General features: G+C 72.3%; 1 protein-coding gene across 3 annotated transcripts in view; it reads left to right on the top strand.

Annotated features, from left to right (window-relative positions):
• The first annotated feature begins 8,527 nt into the window (after positions 1-8,527).
• Positions 8,528-17,337, top strand: part of LOC149523829 (laminin subunit beta-2-like) — a 57,504-nt gene continuing 48,694 nt past the window's right edge. For all 3 annotated transcript variants that reach the window (XM_089781300.1, XM_089781299.1, XM_089781298.1), the window contains exons 1-3: positions 8,528-8,616; positions 14,323-14,368; positions 14,915-15,078. In XM_089781300.1, coding sequence (XP_089637426.1) covers positions 14,338-14,368; positions 14,915-15,078 — 195 coding nt within the window. In that variant the 5' untranslated portion in view covers positions 8,528-8,616; positions 14,323-14,337. The remainder of the gene's footprint in view (positions 8,617-14,322; positions 14,369-14,914; positions 15,079-17,337) is intronic.

Raw genomic sequence — 17,337 nt, 5'->3', positions numbered from 1 at the left:
GGAAGAGCCCAGGGCTTGCTGCAGCAGTGTCTCCGCAGGCCGCACTCGCGGATGGGCGGGTGCAGCATGTTGCGCTGTTGCTTGGAACCCGGGCCGCCTGCCGCACCAAAGGGACTCTGGGGCCGGGTTTCCCTTCCCTTTCACCCGGGACATTGCCAGCCCCACGGCTCGTGCCGGGAGCATTCTCCGGACGTGGCTCGGGCGCAGTGCCCCGCTGTGCTGCTTGTCCTGGGGGGCTCAGCCCACCCAGGGGCCCGCCTGGCACCCAGCTCAGCCGCTGCCTGGCTAGCAGCCCTTGCTGCTTGGGAGCCAGAGCCCACCGCCAGGCCGGACCAGCTTGTGGAGCACCAGCGGAAAAGCTCAGCTTCGCCCCATCTGTGCTAGTGCCACGTCCGGCCACGGAGCCTTTCCTTTTCTCTGCCTGCGTTCCCAGCCCGTGGCTTCCCGTGGGGCAGGGCTGGAACTGGGCTTTCCCATCACCCTCTGCGCGGCTCCTGCCCAGCCTGTCCCGGCAGCTTTCCAGCAGTCGCGGAACTAGCCTGCCCCTCGCAGGGCTCCAGGCTCCGGCCTGGTGGGTTGCTGCCTTCCCCAGGGCGTAGTCCCCCGGCTCCCAGAGCCACACGCCCGCTGCCCATGCAGCCCCCACCTGCGCAGTGATGCCAGTGAGAGGCACCTGCTTATGCCCAGAGTGGAATGCGGGCCGGGGTCTCCTGCGTGTGGCGAGCAGCGGTGGTCGCTTTCCTCAGTGCGCCCCTCCCCGAAGCCCCTTCCCCGGCAGGAGAGCTGCCTGGGCTGTCCCCTCACGGGCTGTGGCAGTGCGCGGGACCGACCGGCCAGCAGACGCTGGAGGTTAGTGCCGCGTTTCTCCAGCGGTATCGTAGTGCTGTAGACGACACGCATCCCCCTCCCCCACCAAGACGTGTTTGAGTGGGCTGGCCAGCAGCCTGGCTCCTTCCCGGCCCGCTGCCGCGTGCCCTGGCAATCTAGTAGGGGCAGGCAGCCCGGCTGCGTTCTGGCGTGTCTGGGCAGCCAGTGCGCGAGGGGAGCTCCCGCCCGGCCCCGCGCTGCTCCCTCGGCTACAGAACAGGAGCGCATGGTGGCCGCACTGGCTACCAGCCCCGCCCCAGGGCCCGGACCAGTGGAGTGCCCACTCGCACTGGGTGAGGTTACTGGCCTGTTCTCCCCGCCACGAGGGGTGCAGTAGCGGGGGCGTGGTGCAGGGCCGGGGCTGGCCCAGGCAGGGAACACGTCCCCCTCCCTGAGCGCGTCCCCTTTGCTGGGCCAGGCCGAGGAGCTGCTGGAGCCCTGCACTGCGAGGGCAGAGCGTGCGGGGGGGCAGCCCCTCTCTCAGCCCTTGTGCGGGAAAGGGGAGGTTCTGCCCAGAGCTGCAGGTGTGTTCTTGGCTGATCACCTGGCATGTTGGGCAGACCCACAGCGTGGGCGCAGCCACAGGCTGTACTAGTGCACGGCCGTGCGCTGGCCCTTGTGCGCAGTGCGAGGCACACGCTGTTCTGGGCAGGAAGTGCCTGCTCTGGCTGGCACTGCTTGTGGGCACAGCGAGAGCCGCGCTCAGGCTGCCAGCTCAGTGGGCAGGTGCTGTACGGACGCTGCGCTGTGGGCCACACGTAGCCTGGGGCCTGCCCGCGTGTGCCCTGCGTGCACGGGCAGGGCAGGGCCTAGGGGCTGGCGGGGCAGGCAGCTGCCAGGGAAGGGGGGCTCAGATGATCAGCGGTTTGGTTGCAAATCAGCTGAGTGGCTACAAGGGAGATTTGAACGCACCCGGGAATGGTGCCCAGCCGCATCTCCCTGCTGCTCGTGTCCGTGCCCTCTGCCTGGTGGGTGTGGGCAGCCGGGCCCCAGGACCTGGCACGCCGCTGCGCAGGGCCTCCGGGTCTAGCCCTCAGGCACGGTGGCCGGGGTCTCCTGCTGGCAGCCCTTCTGGCAAAGCAGCGCTGGGGATGTTTCGGCCACCTGCTTTGGGTGCCTTGGTGTGGCCCCATCAGCCTTTTTCACAAGGGAGCGGGGTGCACAGTGAGGCTGGCCTGGGCCAGCGCCGCCCTTGCCCGCTGCAGTCTGGCTGGCCCCACGGGGCTGGAAGGCTGCCCCGAGCTCCAGGCTGGGCTGAGCTGCCAGAAGGTGGGGCCGTCCCAGAGAGGCCCCCTGGGCTGCCTTGCTCGACACAGCCGGCCCCTTGCCTTCCACCCTCCCCCTTCTGCCGAGCCGCTGAGGGGTGCCACTGGGTGCCGGGCCTGGTCCGGAGCCTTGCCTGGGGCTGCGGCCTCCTACCATGAGCAGCTGAAGCCAGGCCCCCGGGCAGCAATTAGGCCTGGCCCTGGAGTCCCTCAAAGGCCGCCTGATCCTGGATGCCCCGTGTGCTGCCTTAATGAGCCCGCGCAGGTCTCTGCCCACAGCCAGGGACAGGAGGTGCCGGGGGGCAGAGCTCGGTGCCTCCGGCAGGCACTGGCACATGGGGTGTCGGCCCAGGCCCTGTTCTGCCTGGCTGCTGCCACCGCTTAGAGAGCCCGGCTAATGCCAGGCAGCGTGGGCCGCAGGGAGGTGGCCAAGCGGAGGCACTGCCCACGGGCCGGGGAGCTGCACCTGCTGCCAAGCAGACTTGTGAGAACTGGTGGGGGCCGGGCCTGCCCCTGCTCAGGCTGGAGCCGCCAGCTGTGGCACGGATCTCGCCGGGCATGAAATCAGGCAGCCTGGCCCAGCAGCGTGGCGTGAACCCAGAGCAAGCGGCCTGCAAGAGGGGCCCCCCTGCCGCTCGGGCTGGGCCAGGCCCCTCGTTCCGTGGCGCGTGGTCCCGGCTGGGGGCTGCACGCTGGCTGGACTCGGGCCACGCACTGCAGGGCAGCGAGGGAACGGGCGAACCCCACCGGCCCTTTCAGAGTCCAGCCGGCTGGGCCGGGTCCTGCCCCTTTCTCAGTGCTCCAAGGCCCTCTGCCGGGTGGGCCTGGCTGCAGCTCCCCCCCGCCTCTCCACGGCCTGCCGCAACGCCCGCCTTGTCCCTAGCAGGCCAAGGAGCCGGAGGGGGGCGGGCCAGGCATCCTGCTGTGCTGCCCATGCCAGGCGCCGGAGCCAGGCCTGCCTTCCTGCACACAGGCAGCCCCCCAGGCCTTAGCCTGACACTGCAACTGCCCGGCCTGCCTTGCGGGGCCTGGCCGGGGCTCAGCTCACCCTGGGAGCGGGACGGGCACCGGGCGCCTGCTGTGGGGTGGGCAGTAACTGCCTCCTGCTGCCGCTCTGGGGCCCAGCCCCAAGCTCCTGTGCCAGAGCCTGCGGAGTTTCTGCGGGCCCGGCACGCTGTGCAGGGGAGGGGTGCTCCGTGGGGCGGCGTGACTGAGCGAGCCTGAGGCCGGCTGCGCTCTCCCAGCTGTGCTGGGCAGCCCCTGAGGCGGGAGCCCGAGTGGCCAGGGGTGGAGGCGCGGCTGGGATCGGCGCCCCCATTCCGGAGCCGGGCGCTTGGCTGGCGTGGGCTGCACCTGCCCCTCCGCCTGGGCTTTTCCCCTGGCACGGAGGGAAACCTTGGTGGGGCCCTTGAGCTGTTCCCGCTCGAGAGCCCTGGGGGCCCGTCCTCTGGAAACGCGCGCGGCGTGTTGGCCGCAGACAGAGCTGGGAAGCCCGGAAAATGAGAGAACCTCTTACTGCCTCGGTACAGAACCCAGCCCTCGCGGTGCTCGGGTCCTGCCCGCGCTCGGCCCAGCGGGACCCCGTCTCCCATGCGGCAGCCCCCCTCGGGGAGCCCCTCCGGCCCCATGGCAGAGAGACAGCCCCCCTCGGGGAGCCCTTCCCCAGAGAGACAGCCCCCCTCGGGGAGCCCTTCCACAGAGAGACAGCCCCCCTCGGGGAGCCCTTCCACAGAGAGACACCCCCCCCCCTTGGGGAGCCCCTCCGGCCCCGCGGCAGAGACAGCCCCCCCCCCCCTCAGGGAGCCCCTCCGCAGAGAGACAGCCCTCCCTCAGGGAGCCCTTCCACAGAGAGACAGCCCCCCCTCGGGGAGCCCCTCCGGCCCCGCGGCAGAGAGACAGCCCCCCCTCGGGGAGCCCCTCCGGCCCCGCAGCAGAGAGACAGCCCCCCCTCGGGGAGCCCTTCCACAGAGAGACAGCCCCCCTGGGGGAGCCCTTCCTCAGAGAGACACCCCCCCCTCGGGGAGCCCCTCCGGCCCCATGGCAGAGAGACAGCCCCCCCTCGGGGAGCTTCCAGTGCAGCAACCCTCTCTTGGAGGGTCCACTCTCAGCTGGGGGGGGCTGCCCCTCTGCCTCCAGGAAGGCGCCTCTCAGGGCCTCCGACCCCCGGAGCCTCCCCTCCCAGGGGCCTAGCCCAGCCCTGCTCCCCAGCCAGAGCGACCCCCAGCCAGCGCCCAGCAGGAGGGCGATGGAGCTGTGAACAGCAAAGGGGCCCTCAGCCCAGCTGCTCTGAATCTCCCTGCAGCCAGCCGAGTCCTGCCTGCTCTGCTCAGCCCCCCAAGAACAGCCCCAGAACCCCCAGCAACAGCCCCTCCCCCAGCCATTATCTTCGCCCCAGGTACGAGAGTCGCCTGGCCCCCCCTTCCCCTCCCCTCCCCGTGACCAGCTGGGCCAGCCATGTCCTCTGAGCAGGGCTGCCAGCACCAGACGCCGACTCCAGTTCTGGGCTGTTCTCTGAAACAACAAACTCCCCTCTTTGTCGCATTAACTAGTAACATCCGGGCACTGAGCCCCCTGCATGCAGCCCCCCCAAACTCCTAAAACCCCATCCCCCTCGTCACATTGAACCAGTAACATCCGGGCACTGAGCCCCCTGCATGCAGCCCCCCCTGAACCCCCAAACCTCCCTCCCCCTCGTCACATTGAACCAGTAACATCCGGGCACTGAGCCCCCCTGCATGCAGCCCCCCCTGAACCCCCAAACCTCCCTCCCCCTCGTCACATTGAACCAGTAACATCCGGGCACTGAGCCCCCCTGCATGCAGCCCCCCCTGAACCCCCAAACCTCCCTCCCCCTTGTCACATTGAACCAGTAACATCCGGGCACTGAGCGCCCCTGCATGCAGCCCCCCTGAACCCCCAAACCCCCTCCCCCTTGTCACATTGAACCAGTAACATCTGGGCACTGAGCCCCCCTGCATGCAGCCCCCCTGAGCCCCCAAACCTCCCTCCCCCTTGTCACATTGAACCAGTAACATCCGGGCACTGAGCCCCCCTGCATGCAGCCCCCCTGAGCTCCCAAACCTCCCTCCCCCTTGTCACATTGAACCAGTAACATCCGGGCACTGAGCCCCCCCCTGCATGCAGCCCCCCCTGAACCCCCAAACCTCCCTCCCCCTCGTCACATTGAACCAGTAACATCCGGGCACTGAGCCCCCCTGCATGCAGCCCCCCTGAACCCCCAAACCTCCCTCCCCCTCGTCACATTGAACCAGTAACATCCGGGCACTGAGCCCCCCTGCATGCAGCCCCCCTGAACCCCCAAACCTCCCTCCCCCTTGTCACATTGAACCAGTAACATCCGGGCACTGAGCCCCCCTGCATGCAGCCCCCCCTGAACCCCCAAACCCCCTCCCCCTTGTCACATTGAACCAGTAACATCCGGGCACTGAGCCCCCCCCTGCATGCAGCCCCCCCTGAACCCCCAAACCTCCCTCCCCCTTGTCACATTGAACCAGTAACATCCGGGCACTGAGCCCCCCTGCATGCAGCCCCCCTGAGCCCCCAAACCTCCCTCCCCCTCGTCACATTGAACCAGTAACAGCCGGGCACTGAGCCCCCCTGCATGCAGCGCCCCTGAACCCCCAAACCCCCTCCCCCTTGTCACATTGAACCAGTAACATCCGGGCACTGAGCCCCCCTGCATGCAGCCCCCCTGAGCCCCCAAACCTCCCTCCCCCTTGTCACATTGAACCAGTAACATCCGGGCACTGAGCCCCCCCTGCATGCAGCCCCCCTGAGCCCCCAAACCCCTCTCCCCCTTGTCACATTGAACCAGTAACAGCCGGGCACTGAGCCCCCCTGCATGCAGCCCCCCTGAGCCCCCAAACCTCCCTCCCCCTCGTCACATTGAACCAGTAACATCCGGGCACTGAGCCCCCCCTGCATGCAGCCCCCCTGAGCCTCCAAACCTCCCTCCCCCTTGTCACATTGAACCAGTAACAGCCGGGCACTGAGCCCCCCCTGCATGCAGCCCCCCTGAGCCTCCAAACCTCCCTCCCCCTTGTCACATTGAACCAGTAACAGCCGGGCACTGAGCCCCCCTGCATGCAGCCCCCCTGAACCCCCAAACCCCCTCCCCCTTGTCACATTGAACCAGTAACATCCAGGCACTGAGCCCCCCCTGCATGCAGCCCCCCTGAGCCTCCAAACCTCCCTCCCCCTTGTCACATTGAACCAGTAACAGCCGGGCACTGAGCCCCCCTGCATGCAGCCCCCCTGAACCCCCAAACCTCCCTCCCCCTTGTCACATTGAACCAGTAACATCCAGGCACTGAGCCCCCCTGCATGCAGCCCCCCCTGAACCCCCAAACCCCCTCCCCCTTGTCACATTGAACCAGTAACATCCGGGCACTGAGCCCCCCTGCATGCAGCCCCCCTGAGCCCCCAAACCTCCCTCCCCCTCGTCACATTGAACCAGTAACATCTGGGCACTGAGCGCCCCCTGCATGCAGGCCCCCAGAAGCCCCCAAAACTCCCCACTTCCTCGCACATGGCATGCCCACATCTCGAATGCTGCGTACAGGTGTGGTCGCTTCATCTCAAGAAAAATCTCTTGGCATTGGAAAAGGTTCAGAAAAGGCCAAGACTCTTGGGGTTTGGAGCGGGTCCCAAGAGATGGACTTTTCAGTATAGGAAAGAGGAGACGAAGGAGGGGGATGCTAGAGGGCCATGCAATCATGGCGGGTGTGGAGAAAGTGAAGAAAGAAGAGTGATTTATCCTTCCCATAACACCAAAGGGGTCACTAAAGAAAATTAGTAGGGTTTAAAACAAACCAAAGGAAGTTTATCTTCATGCATTGCACAGTCAACCTGTGGAACTCCTCGCCACAGGATGTGGTGAAGATCAGGACTTCTAACAGGGTCCAACAAGAGCTAGCTAGATTCGTGGAGGTTGGGTCCGTCGATGGCTCAGCCAGGCTGGGCAGGGTGGCCCTCGCCACGGACGATGGGAGGGATCACATGGTGATTCCCTGTCAGGGTCACTCCCTCTGGGCACTGGGCGGAGCCAGCCTGGCCGCTCTGAGGGGCACGGTCTCTGCTGCGTTGGTGCAGAACCACTCTCGTGTGGCCACCCTCCCTGCCGCCAGCAAGGGCAAACCACCTGCCTTGCAGCCGTTCTCACTGCAAGCGGGAAGCAGGGCTGGAGGGCTGGGTGCCGGGGGGCGCTGAGCGGCAGCAGAAGCCAGGCACCAAGCAGACCTCCGGGAACGTGTCCCTAGGCAGGCTGGGGGCTCAGGCTGCGAGCAGTCTGCCTCCTGTGGCTAGAGGCCAGCCAGGCCTGGCCTCCCTTGGCAGCTGGATTGCATCAAAGGACGGCCTGCCTCCCCCCGTGCGGAGCCGGCTGCTCTGGGCCTTTCCAGGCGTGGCTGTGGACTCCTTGCGCCTTTGGGTCTGGACCAGGGAGCCGGCGCTGCGGCTGGGGCAGGTGAGTGGGAGGAGGCAAGATCTCTCCTCCCATGCGCTTGGCTGCCAGTGCAGAGCCTGGTGCAGGCCGTCCCTGCCTTCGTCCAGGGCACCTGGAGGGAACACAGAGCCCCAGAAATCAGCTCCCCCGCATCCCCGAGCCTGCCTTTGCTCTGCAGGGCTCTGGGTACCTCGTCTCACCACTGCTTGGCTGTTTCTACCCTCCCAACGAGCCCGGGCCCCACCTGTCCCCGTGGTGCCTAAGTCCCTCCGCCTGGGCCTCAGTTTCCCCCACCACCTGAGCCAGCTCTCAGTGACACCCCGTGGCCCAGCCCCTCCCAACGGGCCCTGCTCTCAGCGACACCCTGTCACTTGCCCCGTCCCCTGCCCTGTGTCCTATCCCTTACTGTGCCCTTTACCCTGCCAGTGCAGTGCCCAGCTGGCCGCAGGACCGCAGGCCGCGCCATAGGGGTGCCAGCAAGCAGGCAGGGCTAGGGCTGGCCCTAGCATAGGGCCCGGCAGCCCCATGGCTGTGTGCCAGGCAGCCCGAGGCAGCTCCCTGCACACGGCTGAGCAGGGACACGTACACAGGGACAGGTCGGGTGCTCCCTGGCGCACGGCACAGCCCCTCCCTCTGCTTCCCGCAGCCCGAGGGGCCCGCCCTGCCCGTGCACAGTGCCAGCTGGGGCCAGGCCTGGGCGGGCGCTCCCTCAGGCACCAGGGCCCCATGCCGTCTCTCAGCAGGGAGCTCCGCCGTGGCACGCTCCCTCCTGCCGGCTCCAGCTTGTCCTCTCCCCACCGCCCTGCCTGGCCTCCTGCTCACCTTGGCGAGGCAGGTGGGCCCGCCCCACCTGGCACCGGGCTGGGAGGAGGAGTCCAGGGGAGGGAAGCTCCTGCAGGAACAAACAGCCCAGCCCTGTGCAGAGCGGAGCTGGGCTGGCGGGAGGCCCTTGCCAGGGCGGGAGCCCACCCGGCCGAGCCTTGCTCTCGCCAGGGACACCGATCCACAGCCGCCACACAGGTACCAGCCTGGCGCCCTGCCCGGCTCGCCCTCAGAGCGTGCGCAGCTGCCGGGCTCCTGCTCCCGTGGTCAGGGCAGGACGGGCTGCCAGTCTCCCCAGGGCAGGCCTGCCTGCTTGCCCCTGTGAGGGACCCTCCCCCGGCAGGCTGCCTGGGCTGCCCCCCAGGGGCGGCCTCCCTGTGCCAGCCAGGCCTAGGGCTCTGGCGGGTGCCAACAAGAAGGTGGGGGCACCGAGGGGGCAGCTTTGCCGTGGCGAGGAGCGTGGCGGCGGGGCAGGGCTGGGGCTGGTGGAGCACAGTGATTGCTGGGAGCGTGGGGGAGGGGAGGCCCTGGGGGTGTCCCTGCCCGGCCTGGGTGTGGCTCTGTCTCGCCAGCACCCAGGTGACAGGGAACTGGCCAGGGGGCTCGCAGCCTGGGCCAGAGCCCCCAGCGCCCCGCCTGACCCCGGGTCCCAGGGCTGAGCCACCAGGAGGAGTCCGGCGGTGGGAGCTGGCTGCGGGCTGGGGATACCGGGGGAGTCTGAGCCAGGCTGGCGCCCGGCCTCGGGCCTGCTCTACCAGGCCTGAGCACACGCTGGGGGACAAGGGACTGCAGGCTGCTGGGCAGACCCCACGGCTGAGCCCCACCAACCTCCTGGGCCACCCTGCTCGGCAGTGGGGAGCAAGCACAGCCCCACCGGGCAGTCAGACTGCGGCCCACCTGGCTCCTTGCTGCCCCCTGGGGATCTGGGGCCAGCTGCCTCGCCTCGGTGGCCTTGGCTGCTCCCCCCGCCCACCCGTCCGCTGGGGCAGCAGCTGTGGGATGCGACACAACACGCACATTCCTGGCGGGCCCGGCCCCCTCTCCCGGCCCGGCTTGGCATGGAGCCGCGGGGCACAAGGAGCACCCCCCTCCCCCAGCAGAGCAGGGGGGAGCCAGCCCGGCCTCTGCAGAAAGCCCCAGGGCACCCGCTGCCCCACGAGCAGCGACACTGCGGGGGCCGAGCGGGGAGCAGCGCCCATGGCTCACCCCACTGGGCAGCCACTGTGCCCTTAGCGTTCCCATCATGCCTTCGGCCACCCCCCGGCACCCTGCTCCGCCCCGCTCCGCCCGCCCCCCGGGCACCCCACACCACCCGCCCCGCTCTGCCCGCCCCTGGGCACCCCACACCACCCGCCCCACTCCGCCCCGCTCCGCCCGCCCCCCGGGCACCCCACACCACCCGCCCCACTCTGCCCACCCCCCGGCACCCTGCTCCGCCCCGCTCCGCCCGCCCCCCGGGCACCCCACACCACCCGCCCCACTCCGCCCCACTCTGCCCACCCCCGGCGCCCCGCTCCGCCCACCCCCCGGGCACCCCACACCACCCGCCCCGCTCTGCCCACCCCCCAGCACCCTGCTCCGCCCCGCTCTGCCCACCCCCGGCGCCCCGCTCCGCCCCGCTCTGCCCACCCCCGGCGCCCCGCTCTGCCCACCCCCGGCGCCCCGCTCCGCCCCGCTCTACCAACCCCCCGGGCACCCCACACCACCCACCCTACTCCGCCCCGCTCTGCCCACCCCCTGCACCCCACTCCACCCACCCCCCGGCATCCCAATGGGCAGCCACTGTGCCCTTAGCGTTCCCATCATGCCTTCGGCCACCCCCCGGCACCCTGCTCCGCCCCGCTCCGCCCGCCCCCCGGGCACCCCACACCACCCGCCCCACTCCGCCCCGCTCTGCCCACCCCCCGGGACCCCGCTCCGCCCCACCCCCCGGCGCCCCGCTCCGCCCCGCTCTACCAACCCCCCGGGCACCCCACACCACCCGCCCCACTCCGCCCCGCTCTGCCCACCCCCCAGCACCCTGCTCCGCCCCGCTCCGCCCACCCCCGGGCACCCCACACCACCCGCCCCACTCCGCCCCACTCTGCCCACCCCCCAGCACCCTGCTCCGCCCCGCTCTGCCCACCCCCCGGCGCCCCGCTCCGCCCACCCCCTGGGCATCCCACACCACCCGCCCCCTCCCGCCCACCCCCCGGCACCCCGCTCCGCCCACTCCCCGGCGCCCCGCTCCACCCACCCCCCGGGCACCCCACACCACCCGCCCCACTCTGCCCCGCTCTGCCCACTCCCCGGCACCCTGCTCCGCCCCGCTCTGCCCACCCCCGGCGCCCCGCTCCGCCAACCCCCGGGCACCGCACACCATCCGCCCCACTCCGCCCCGCTCCGCCCACCCCACTCCGCCACGCTCTACCAACCCCCCGGCGCCCCGCTCCGCCCACCCCCTGGGCACCCCACACCACCCGCCCCACTCCGCCCCACTCTGCCCACCCCCCAGCACTCTGCTCCGCCCCGCTCTGCCCACCCCCCGGCGCCCCGCTCCGCCCACCCCCTGGGCATCCCACACCACCCGCCGCACTCCGCCCCGCTCCGCCCACCCCCCGGGCACCCCACACCACCCGCCCCACTCCGCCCCGCTCTGCCCACCCCCCAGCACCCTGCTCCGCCCCGCTCCGCCCACCCCCGGCGCCCCGCTCCGCCCACCCCCCGGCGCCCCGCTCTACCAACCCCCCGGGCACCCCACACCACCCGCCCCACTCCGCCCCGCTCTGCCCACCCCCCAGCACCCTGCTCCGCCCACCCCCCGGGCACCCCACACCACCCGCCCCACTCCGCCCCGCTCTGCCCACCCCCCGGCGCACCGCTCCGCCCCGCTCTGCCCACCCCCCGGCGCCCCGCTCTGCCCACCCCCCGGCGCTCCGCCCCGCTCTGCCCATCCCCCGGCGCCCCGCTCCGCCCCGCTCTGCCCACCCTGCAGCGCCCCGCTCTGCCCCGCTCTGCCCACTCCCCGGCGCCCCGCTCCGCCCCGCTCTGCCCACCCCGCAGCGCCCCGCTCCGCCCCGCTCTGCCCACCCCCCGGCGCCCCGCTCCGCCCCGCTCTGCCCATCCCCGGGCGCTCCGCCCCGCTCTGCCCATCCCCCGGCGCCCCGCTCCGCCCCGCTCTGCCCACCCCCCGGCGCCCCGCTCCGCCCCGCTCTGCCTATTCTCCGGCGCCCCGCTCCGCCCCGCTCTGCCCACCCTGCAGCGCCCCGCTCCGCCCCGCTCCGCCCACCCCCGGCGCTCCGCCCCGCTCCGCCCACCCCCAGCACCCGACTCCGCCCGCTCCGCCCACCCCCCAGCACCCCACTCCGCCCCGCTCCGCCCACCCCTGGGCACCCCACACCACCCACCCCCCGGCGCCCCGCTCAGCCCACCCCCTGGGCACCCCACACCACCCACCCCCCGGCGCCCCGCTCCGCCCACCCCCCGGGCACCCCAAACCACCCACCCCCCGGTGCCCCGCTCCACCCACCCCCCAGCACCCAGCTCCGCCCACCCCCCAGGCACCCCACACCACCCACCCCCCGGCGCCCCGCTCCGCCCACCCCTGGGCACCCCACACCACCCACCCCCCGGCGCCCCGCTCCGCCCACCCCCCAGGCACCCCACACCACCCACCCCCCCGGCGCCCCGCTCCGCCCACCCCCCGGCACCCCGCTCCGCCCACCCCCCAGGCATCCCACACCACCCACCGCCCGGCGCCCCGCTCCGCCCACCCCCCAGGCATCCCACACCACCCACCCCCCCGGCGCCCCGCTCCGCCCACCCCCGCACCCCGCTTCACCCCGCTCTGTCCCCCCTCCCCCCCGCCGTCCCCGCGTGGCTCCGGGTGCGCTCGGGGGGGCGGGGCGGGGCGCGTGAATGGGCCGTTCCCGTCGCCTGGAGACCGCGCGCCCCATTCACCGCCCAGCGCATTTGAATAAGAATCGCCGGGGTCCGCGTTCCCACGCTGCCGCCCCGCCCCCCCGCCCCCCCCCCGGCAGCAAGTCCGCTCGCGGATCGCCCGCCGGCAGCAAGGTGCCGGGGTAGTTGGCGGCAGGGCGCCCGGGGGGGGCAGTTGGCGGGGGGCAGTTGGCGGCAGGGCGCCCGGGGGGGGTAGTTGGCGGGGGGCAGTTGGCGGCAGGGCGCCCGGGGGGGGTAGTTGGCGGGGGGCAGTTGGCGGCAGGGCGCCCGGGGGGGGCAGTTGGCGGGGGGCAGTTGGCGGCAGGGCGCCCGGGGGGGGTAGTTGGCGGGGGGCAGTTGGCGGCAGGGCGCCCGGGGGGGGCAGTTGGCGGGGGGCAGTTGGCGGCAGGGTGCCCCGGGGGGGGCAGTTGGCGGCAGGGTGCCCCGGGGGGGGCAGTTGGCGGCAGGGCGCCCGGGGGGGTAGTTGGCGGGGGGCAGTTGGCGGCAGGGCGCCCGGGGGGGGGCAGTTGGCGGCAGGGTGCCCCGGGGGGGGCAGTTGGCGGCAGGGCGCCCTGGGGGGGGCAGTTGGCGGGGGGCAGTTGGCGGCAGGGCGCCCGGGGGGGGTAGTTGGCAGCAGGGTGCCCCGGGGGGGGGTAGTTGGCAGCAGGGTGCCCCGGGGGGGGCAGTTGGCGGGGGGCAGTTGGCGGCAGGGTGCCCCGGGGGGGTAGTTGGCGGGGGGCAGTTGGCGGCAGGGCGCCCGGGGGGGGTAGTTGGCGGGGGGCAGTTGGCGGCAGGGCGCCCGGGGGGGGCAGTTGGCGGGGGGCAGTTGGCGGCAGGGTGCCCCGGGGGGGGCAGTTGGCGGCAGGGTGCCCGGGGGGGGCAGTTGGCGGCAGGGCGCCCTGGGGGGGGCAGTTGGCGGGGGGCAGTTGGCAGCAGGGTGCCCCGGGGGGGGTAGTTGGCAGCAGGGTGCCCCGGGGGGGGCAGTTGGTGGCAGGGCGCCCTGGGGGGGGCAGTTGGCGGGGGGCAGTTGGCGGCAGGGTGCCCCGGGGGGGGAGTTGGCGGCAGGGCACCCGGGGGGGGGGAGTTGGCGGCAGGGCACCCGGGGGGGGGCAGTTGGCGGCAGGGCGCCCGGGGGGGGTAGTTGGCGGGGGGCAGTTGGTGGCAGGGCGCCCTGGGGGGGGCAGTTGGCGGCAGGGCGCCCGGGGGGGGGTAGTTGGCGGGGGGCAGTTGGCGGCAGGGTGCCCGGGGGGGGCAGTTGGCGGCAGGGCGCCCGGGGGGGGTAGTTGGCGGGGGGCAGTTGGCGGCAGGGTGCCCCGGGGGGGGCAGTTGGCGGCAGGGTGCCCCGGGGGGGGCAGTTGGCGGCAGGGCGCCCCGGGGGGGGCAGTTGGCGGCAGGGTGCCCTGGGGGGGGCAGTTGGCGGCAGGGTGCCCTGGGGGGGGCAGTTGGCGGCAGGGTGCCCCGGGGGGGGTAGTTGGCGGCAGGGTGCCCCGGGGGGGGTAGTTGGCGGCAGGGCGCCCCGGGGGGCGCCTGCTGGGCACCTAGAGGCAGCGGGAGGACCCGGCACCGGGGCTCCGCACGGGGGTTTGCCCAGAGCCAGCAGGCCAGTGGCAGGAGGACCCAGCTGTCCTAGACCCCTGTCCTGCCCCAGCCCTTAGGCAGCCCAGTCCCGGTGGCAGGTGGCTCCCGCGAGCCCTGGCGGAGCTGGCGCTGCCCATGAGGCCAGTCTGCCAGGGCTCCTGGGGGCCCACAGGCGCTGTCCTGGGCCTGGCCTCGGGAGCAGCTGGCCTCAGGGTGCCCGGCTCTGCTGCGCGTGAGCCAGCCCTGGTGCTGGGCAGTAGCTGTGCCGGGGGGCGGGGGGGCCTGGGTCGCCCACCACCCCGAGCCTCGTTCCCCAGGGCCCAACCCCTCCCCCTGGCGCCCCAGCCCAGAGAGCTCCCCCCCTCCCCTTGGCCAGCCTGGCGTAACCGCTGCCCTTGCTCTCCCCAGGCACGACCCTGCGCCATGGAGCTGCTGCTCGCGGTGCTGCTGCTGGGTGAGTGCCCGTGCCCTCGGCCTGGCGCCTCTCCCTGCCCCCAGCCCCAGCCGGCGCGCCCTGGAGTGCCCACCTGCTCTGGAGCTGTGCAGCTGGTGCGGGGACCTGGGGCAGAGCCTGGCCCGGCTGCGGCTGCTCCGTCTCCACGGGGCAAAGGGCCCTCAAGGCTGAGCCGTAAATCCCCCGGTGCCAGCTCCGCTGAGTCCGGCCGGGGAATCAGAGCAGCACCTGACCACGGCTCCTGGCTCCCGGGACGGGCACCGCCAGGCAGCCCAGAGCCCCGGCACACAGGCTGGGTGGGCAGAGCTGGCTGCTGGCCTGAGACGGGGCACGCCCCCTGCCCATCCGTGCTCTGCCGCCTGCCCGACGATGCCCCGGGGTTAATCACTGGCAGGCGTTGGGCTGGCTCCAAACCTGGGCATGGGGGGGCAGGGAGCAAAGACCTGGGGGCTCAGCCAGGTCTGGGGGTGGGGCCAAGAGGAGAGGTCCCTGGGGGCCGGGCAGAGCCCCCTGCGCCCAGCCCCCTCAGCGCACTGCTCCCTGCAGTTTGGGCGCCAGGTGCCGTCTGCCAGGAGGAGCCAGGCTGCGGCGCTGGCAGCTGCCACCCAGCCACCGGGAACCTGCTCATCGGGCGAGCCCACAACCTGAGCGCCACCTCCACCTGTGGGCTGCGGGGGCCCCAGGAGTACTGCATCGTCAGCCACCTGCAGGTGGGTACCACCGCCGGCCCCAGGGGTACTGCATCGTCAGCCACCTGCAGGTGGGTACCGCCGCCGGCCCCAGGGGTACTGCATCGTCAGCCACCTGCAGGTGGGTACCGCCGCCGGCCCCAGGGGTACTGCATCGTCAGCCACCTGCAGGTGGGTACCGCCGCCGGCCCCAGGGGTACTGCATCGTCAGCCACCTGCAGGTGGGTACCGCCGCCGGCCCCAGGGGTACTGCATCGTCAGCCACCTGCAGGTGGGTACCACCGCCGGCCCCAGGAGTACTGCATCGTCAGCCACCTGCAGGTGGGTACCACCGGCCCCAGGGGTACTGCATCGTCAGCCACCTGCAGGTGGGTACCGCCGCCGGCCCCAGGGGTACTGCATCGTCAGCCACCTGCAGGTGGGTACCGCCGCCGGCCCCAGGGGTACTGCATCGTCAGCCACCTGCAGGTGGGTACCGCCGCCGGCCCCAGGGGTACTGCATCGTCAGCCACCTGCAGGTGGGTACCGCCGGCCCCAGGGGTACTGCATCGTCAGCCACCTGCAGGTGGGTACCGCCGCCAGCCCCAGGGGTACTGCATCGTCAGCCACCTGCAGGTGGGTACCACCGCCAGCCCCAGGGGTACTGCATCGTCAGCCACCTGCAGGTGGGTACCACCGCCAGCCCCAGGGGTACTGCATCGTCAGCCACCTGCAGGTGGGTACCACCGCCGGCCCCAGGGGTACTGCTTCGTCAGCCACCTGCAGGTGGGTACCACCGCCGGCCCCAGGGGTACTGCTTCGTCAGCCACCTGCAGGTGGGTACCGCCGGCCCCAGGGGTACTGCTTCGTCAGCCACCTGCAGGTGGGTACCGCCGGCCCCAGGGGTACTGCATCGTCAGCCACCTGCAGGTGGGTACCGCCGGCCCCAGGGGCGCGGGCAGGCCCAGGCCTCGGCCTGCGGGTGCACCGGCAACCCTGAGCGCAGCACCTGCCCCCGCACGGCCCCTTGCAGCCCTGCCTTTCCCGCCCCTCACCGCGGCCACCAGGGTGGCTGGGCCACGCCGAGGCCTTCTGGGCCAAGAGCCCCAGGGAGAAGCCTCCAGCTGCAGCCCCCCTTGCTTCTGGCCGCAGCCCCCCCCCACCTCCAGCTACAGCCCCCCCTTGCTTCTGGCCGCAGCCCCCCCCCACCTCCAGCTACAGCCCCCCCTTGCTTCTGGCTGCAGCCCGACCCCGCCAGCCTCTGGCTGCAGCCCCCCCTTGCTTCTGGCCCCTGCCCCCCCGCTTCTGGCCACGGCCCCCCTGCCAGCCTCTGGCTGTGGCTCCAGCCGCGGCCCCCCCATGCTCCAGAGGAAGGGGCCAGACATGCCAAGCAAAGGAAACTCTCCTGGAATCCCCTGGATCGGGTCCCTCCTTGGCCCCAGGAGCGAGCAGCTGGACCCCCAAGGCCTGAGTGTTTGGCCGGTTCAGACAGGAAGCAGCAGGGCCCGTCCCGCCAGCCACTGGTTGCTTTGTGCAGCCTGGCGGCAGGCGCTGGAGCCCAGGAGCTACGCTGCAGGCACGTCCACGGCTCCACTCGCAGGCTCCAGGGTCCTTGGGCTGCTTGCCAGGCCCGAGCTCCGGGCAGCCGGCGAGCCCAGGGGCTCAGAAGTAGGCACCTGGGGTAAGCCTCTGAAGCCCCAGCGCCTGGGGGGCCTGGAAGCCACGCAGCAGAGAACCGCTTGGCTCCCCTCTGCTGCCCCGACTGCCCTTCCTCCTCTCCAGCCGGCCACACCCGGCCTCCAGGGCACCACGTGTCCAGTGCCCTGGAGACGGGACTTTGCACCTGGCTGGTGTGGCCGCAGGGCCATGTCCTTTCCCACTGCTGCGGGACCAGTGCTGGCTGGGGAAACTGAGGCACGCACACTCTTCACACCAAGTGTTAGAGAAAAGGCCCACTCCATCACAGCAGGCACAGTCTGTCGGCCCCGGTCCGAGCGTGCCAAAGCGCCTGTCTGTCGGCCCGGGTCCGAGCGTGCCAGAGCGCCTGTCTGTCGGCCCGGGTCCGAGCGTGCCAAAGCGCCTGTCTGTCGGCCCCGGTCCGAGCGTGCCAAAGCGCCTGTCTGTCGGCTCCGGTCCGAGCGTGCCAAAGCGCCTGTCTGTCGGCTCCGGTCCGAGCGTGCCAGAGCGCCTGTCTGTCGGCCCCGGTCCGAGCGTGCCAAAGCGCCTGTCTGTCGGCCCGGGTCCGAGCGTGCCAGAGCGCCTGTCTGTCGGCCCCGGTCCGAGCGTGCCAAAGCGCCTGTC

This window comes from Pelodiscus sinensis, chromosome 11 (genome assembly GCF_052426305.1).
Source record: "Pelodiscus sinensis isolate ZL-2025 chromosome 11, ASM5242630v1, whole genome shotgun sequence".
NCBI classification, from domain to species: Eukaryota; Metazoa; Chordata; order Testudines; family Trionychidae; genus Pelodiscus; species Pelodiscus sinensis.
Note: the sequence above shows the minus strand (reverse complement) of the source record. Positions and strands in the feature narration are given on the sequence as shown.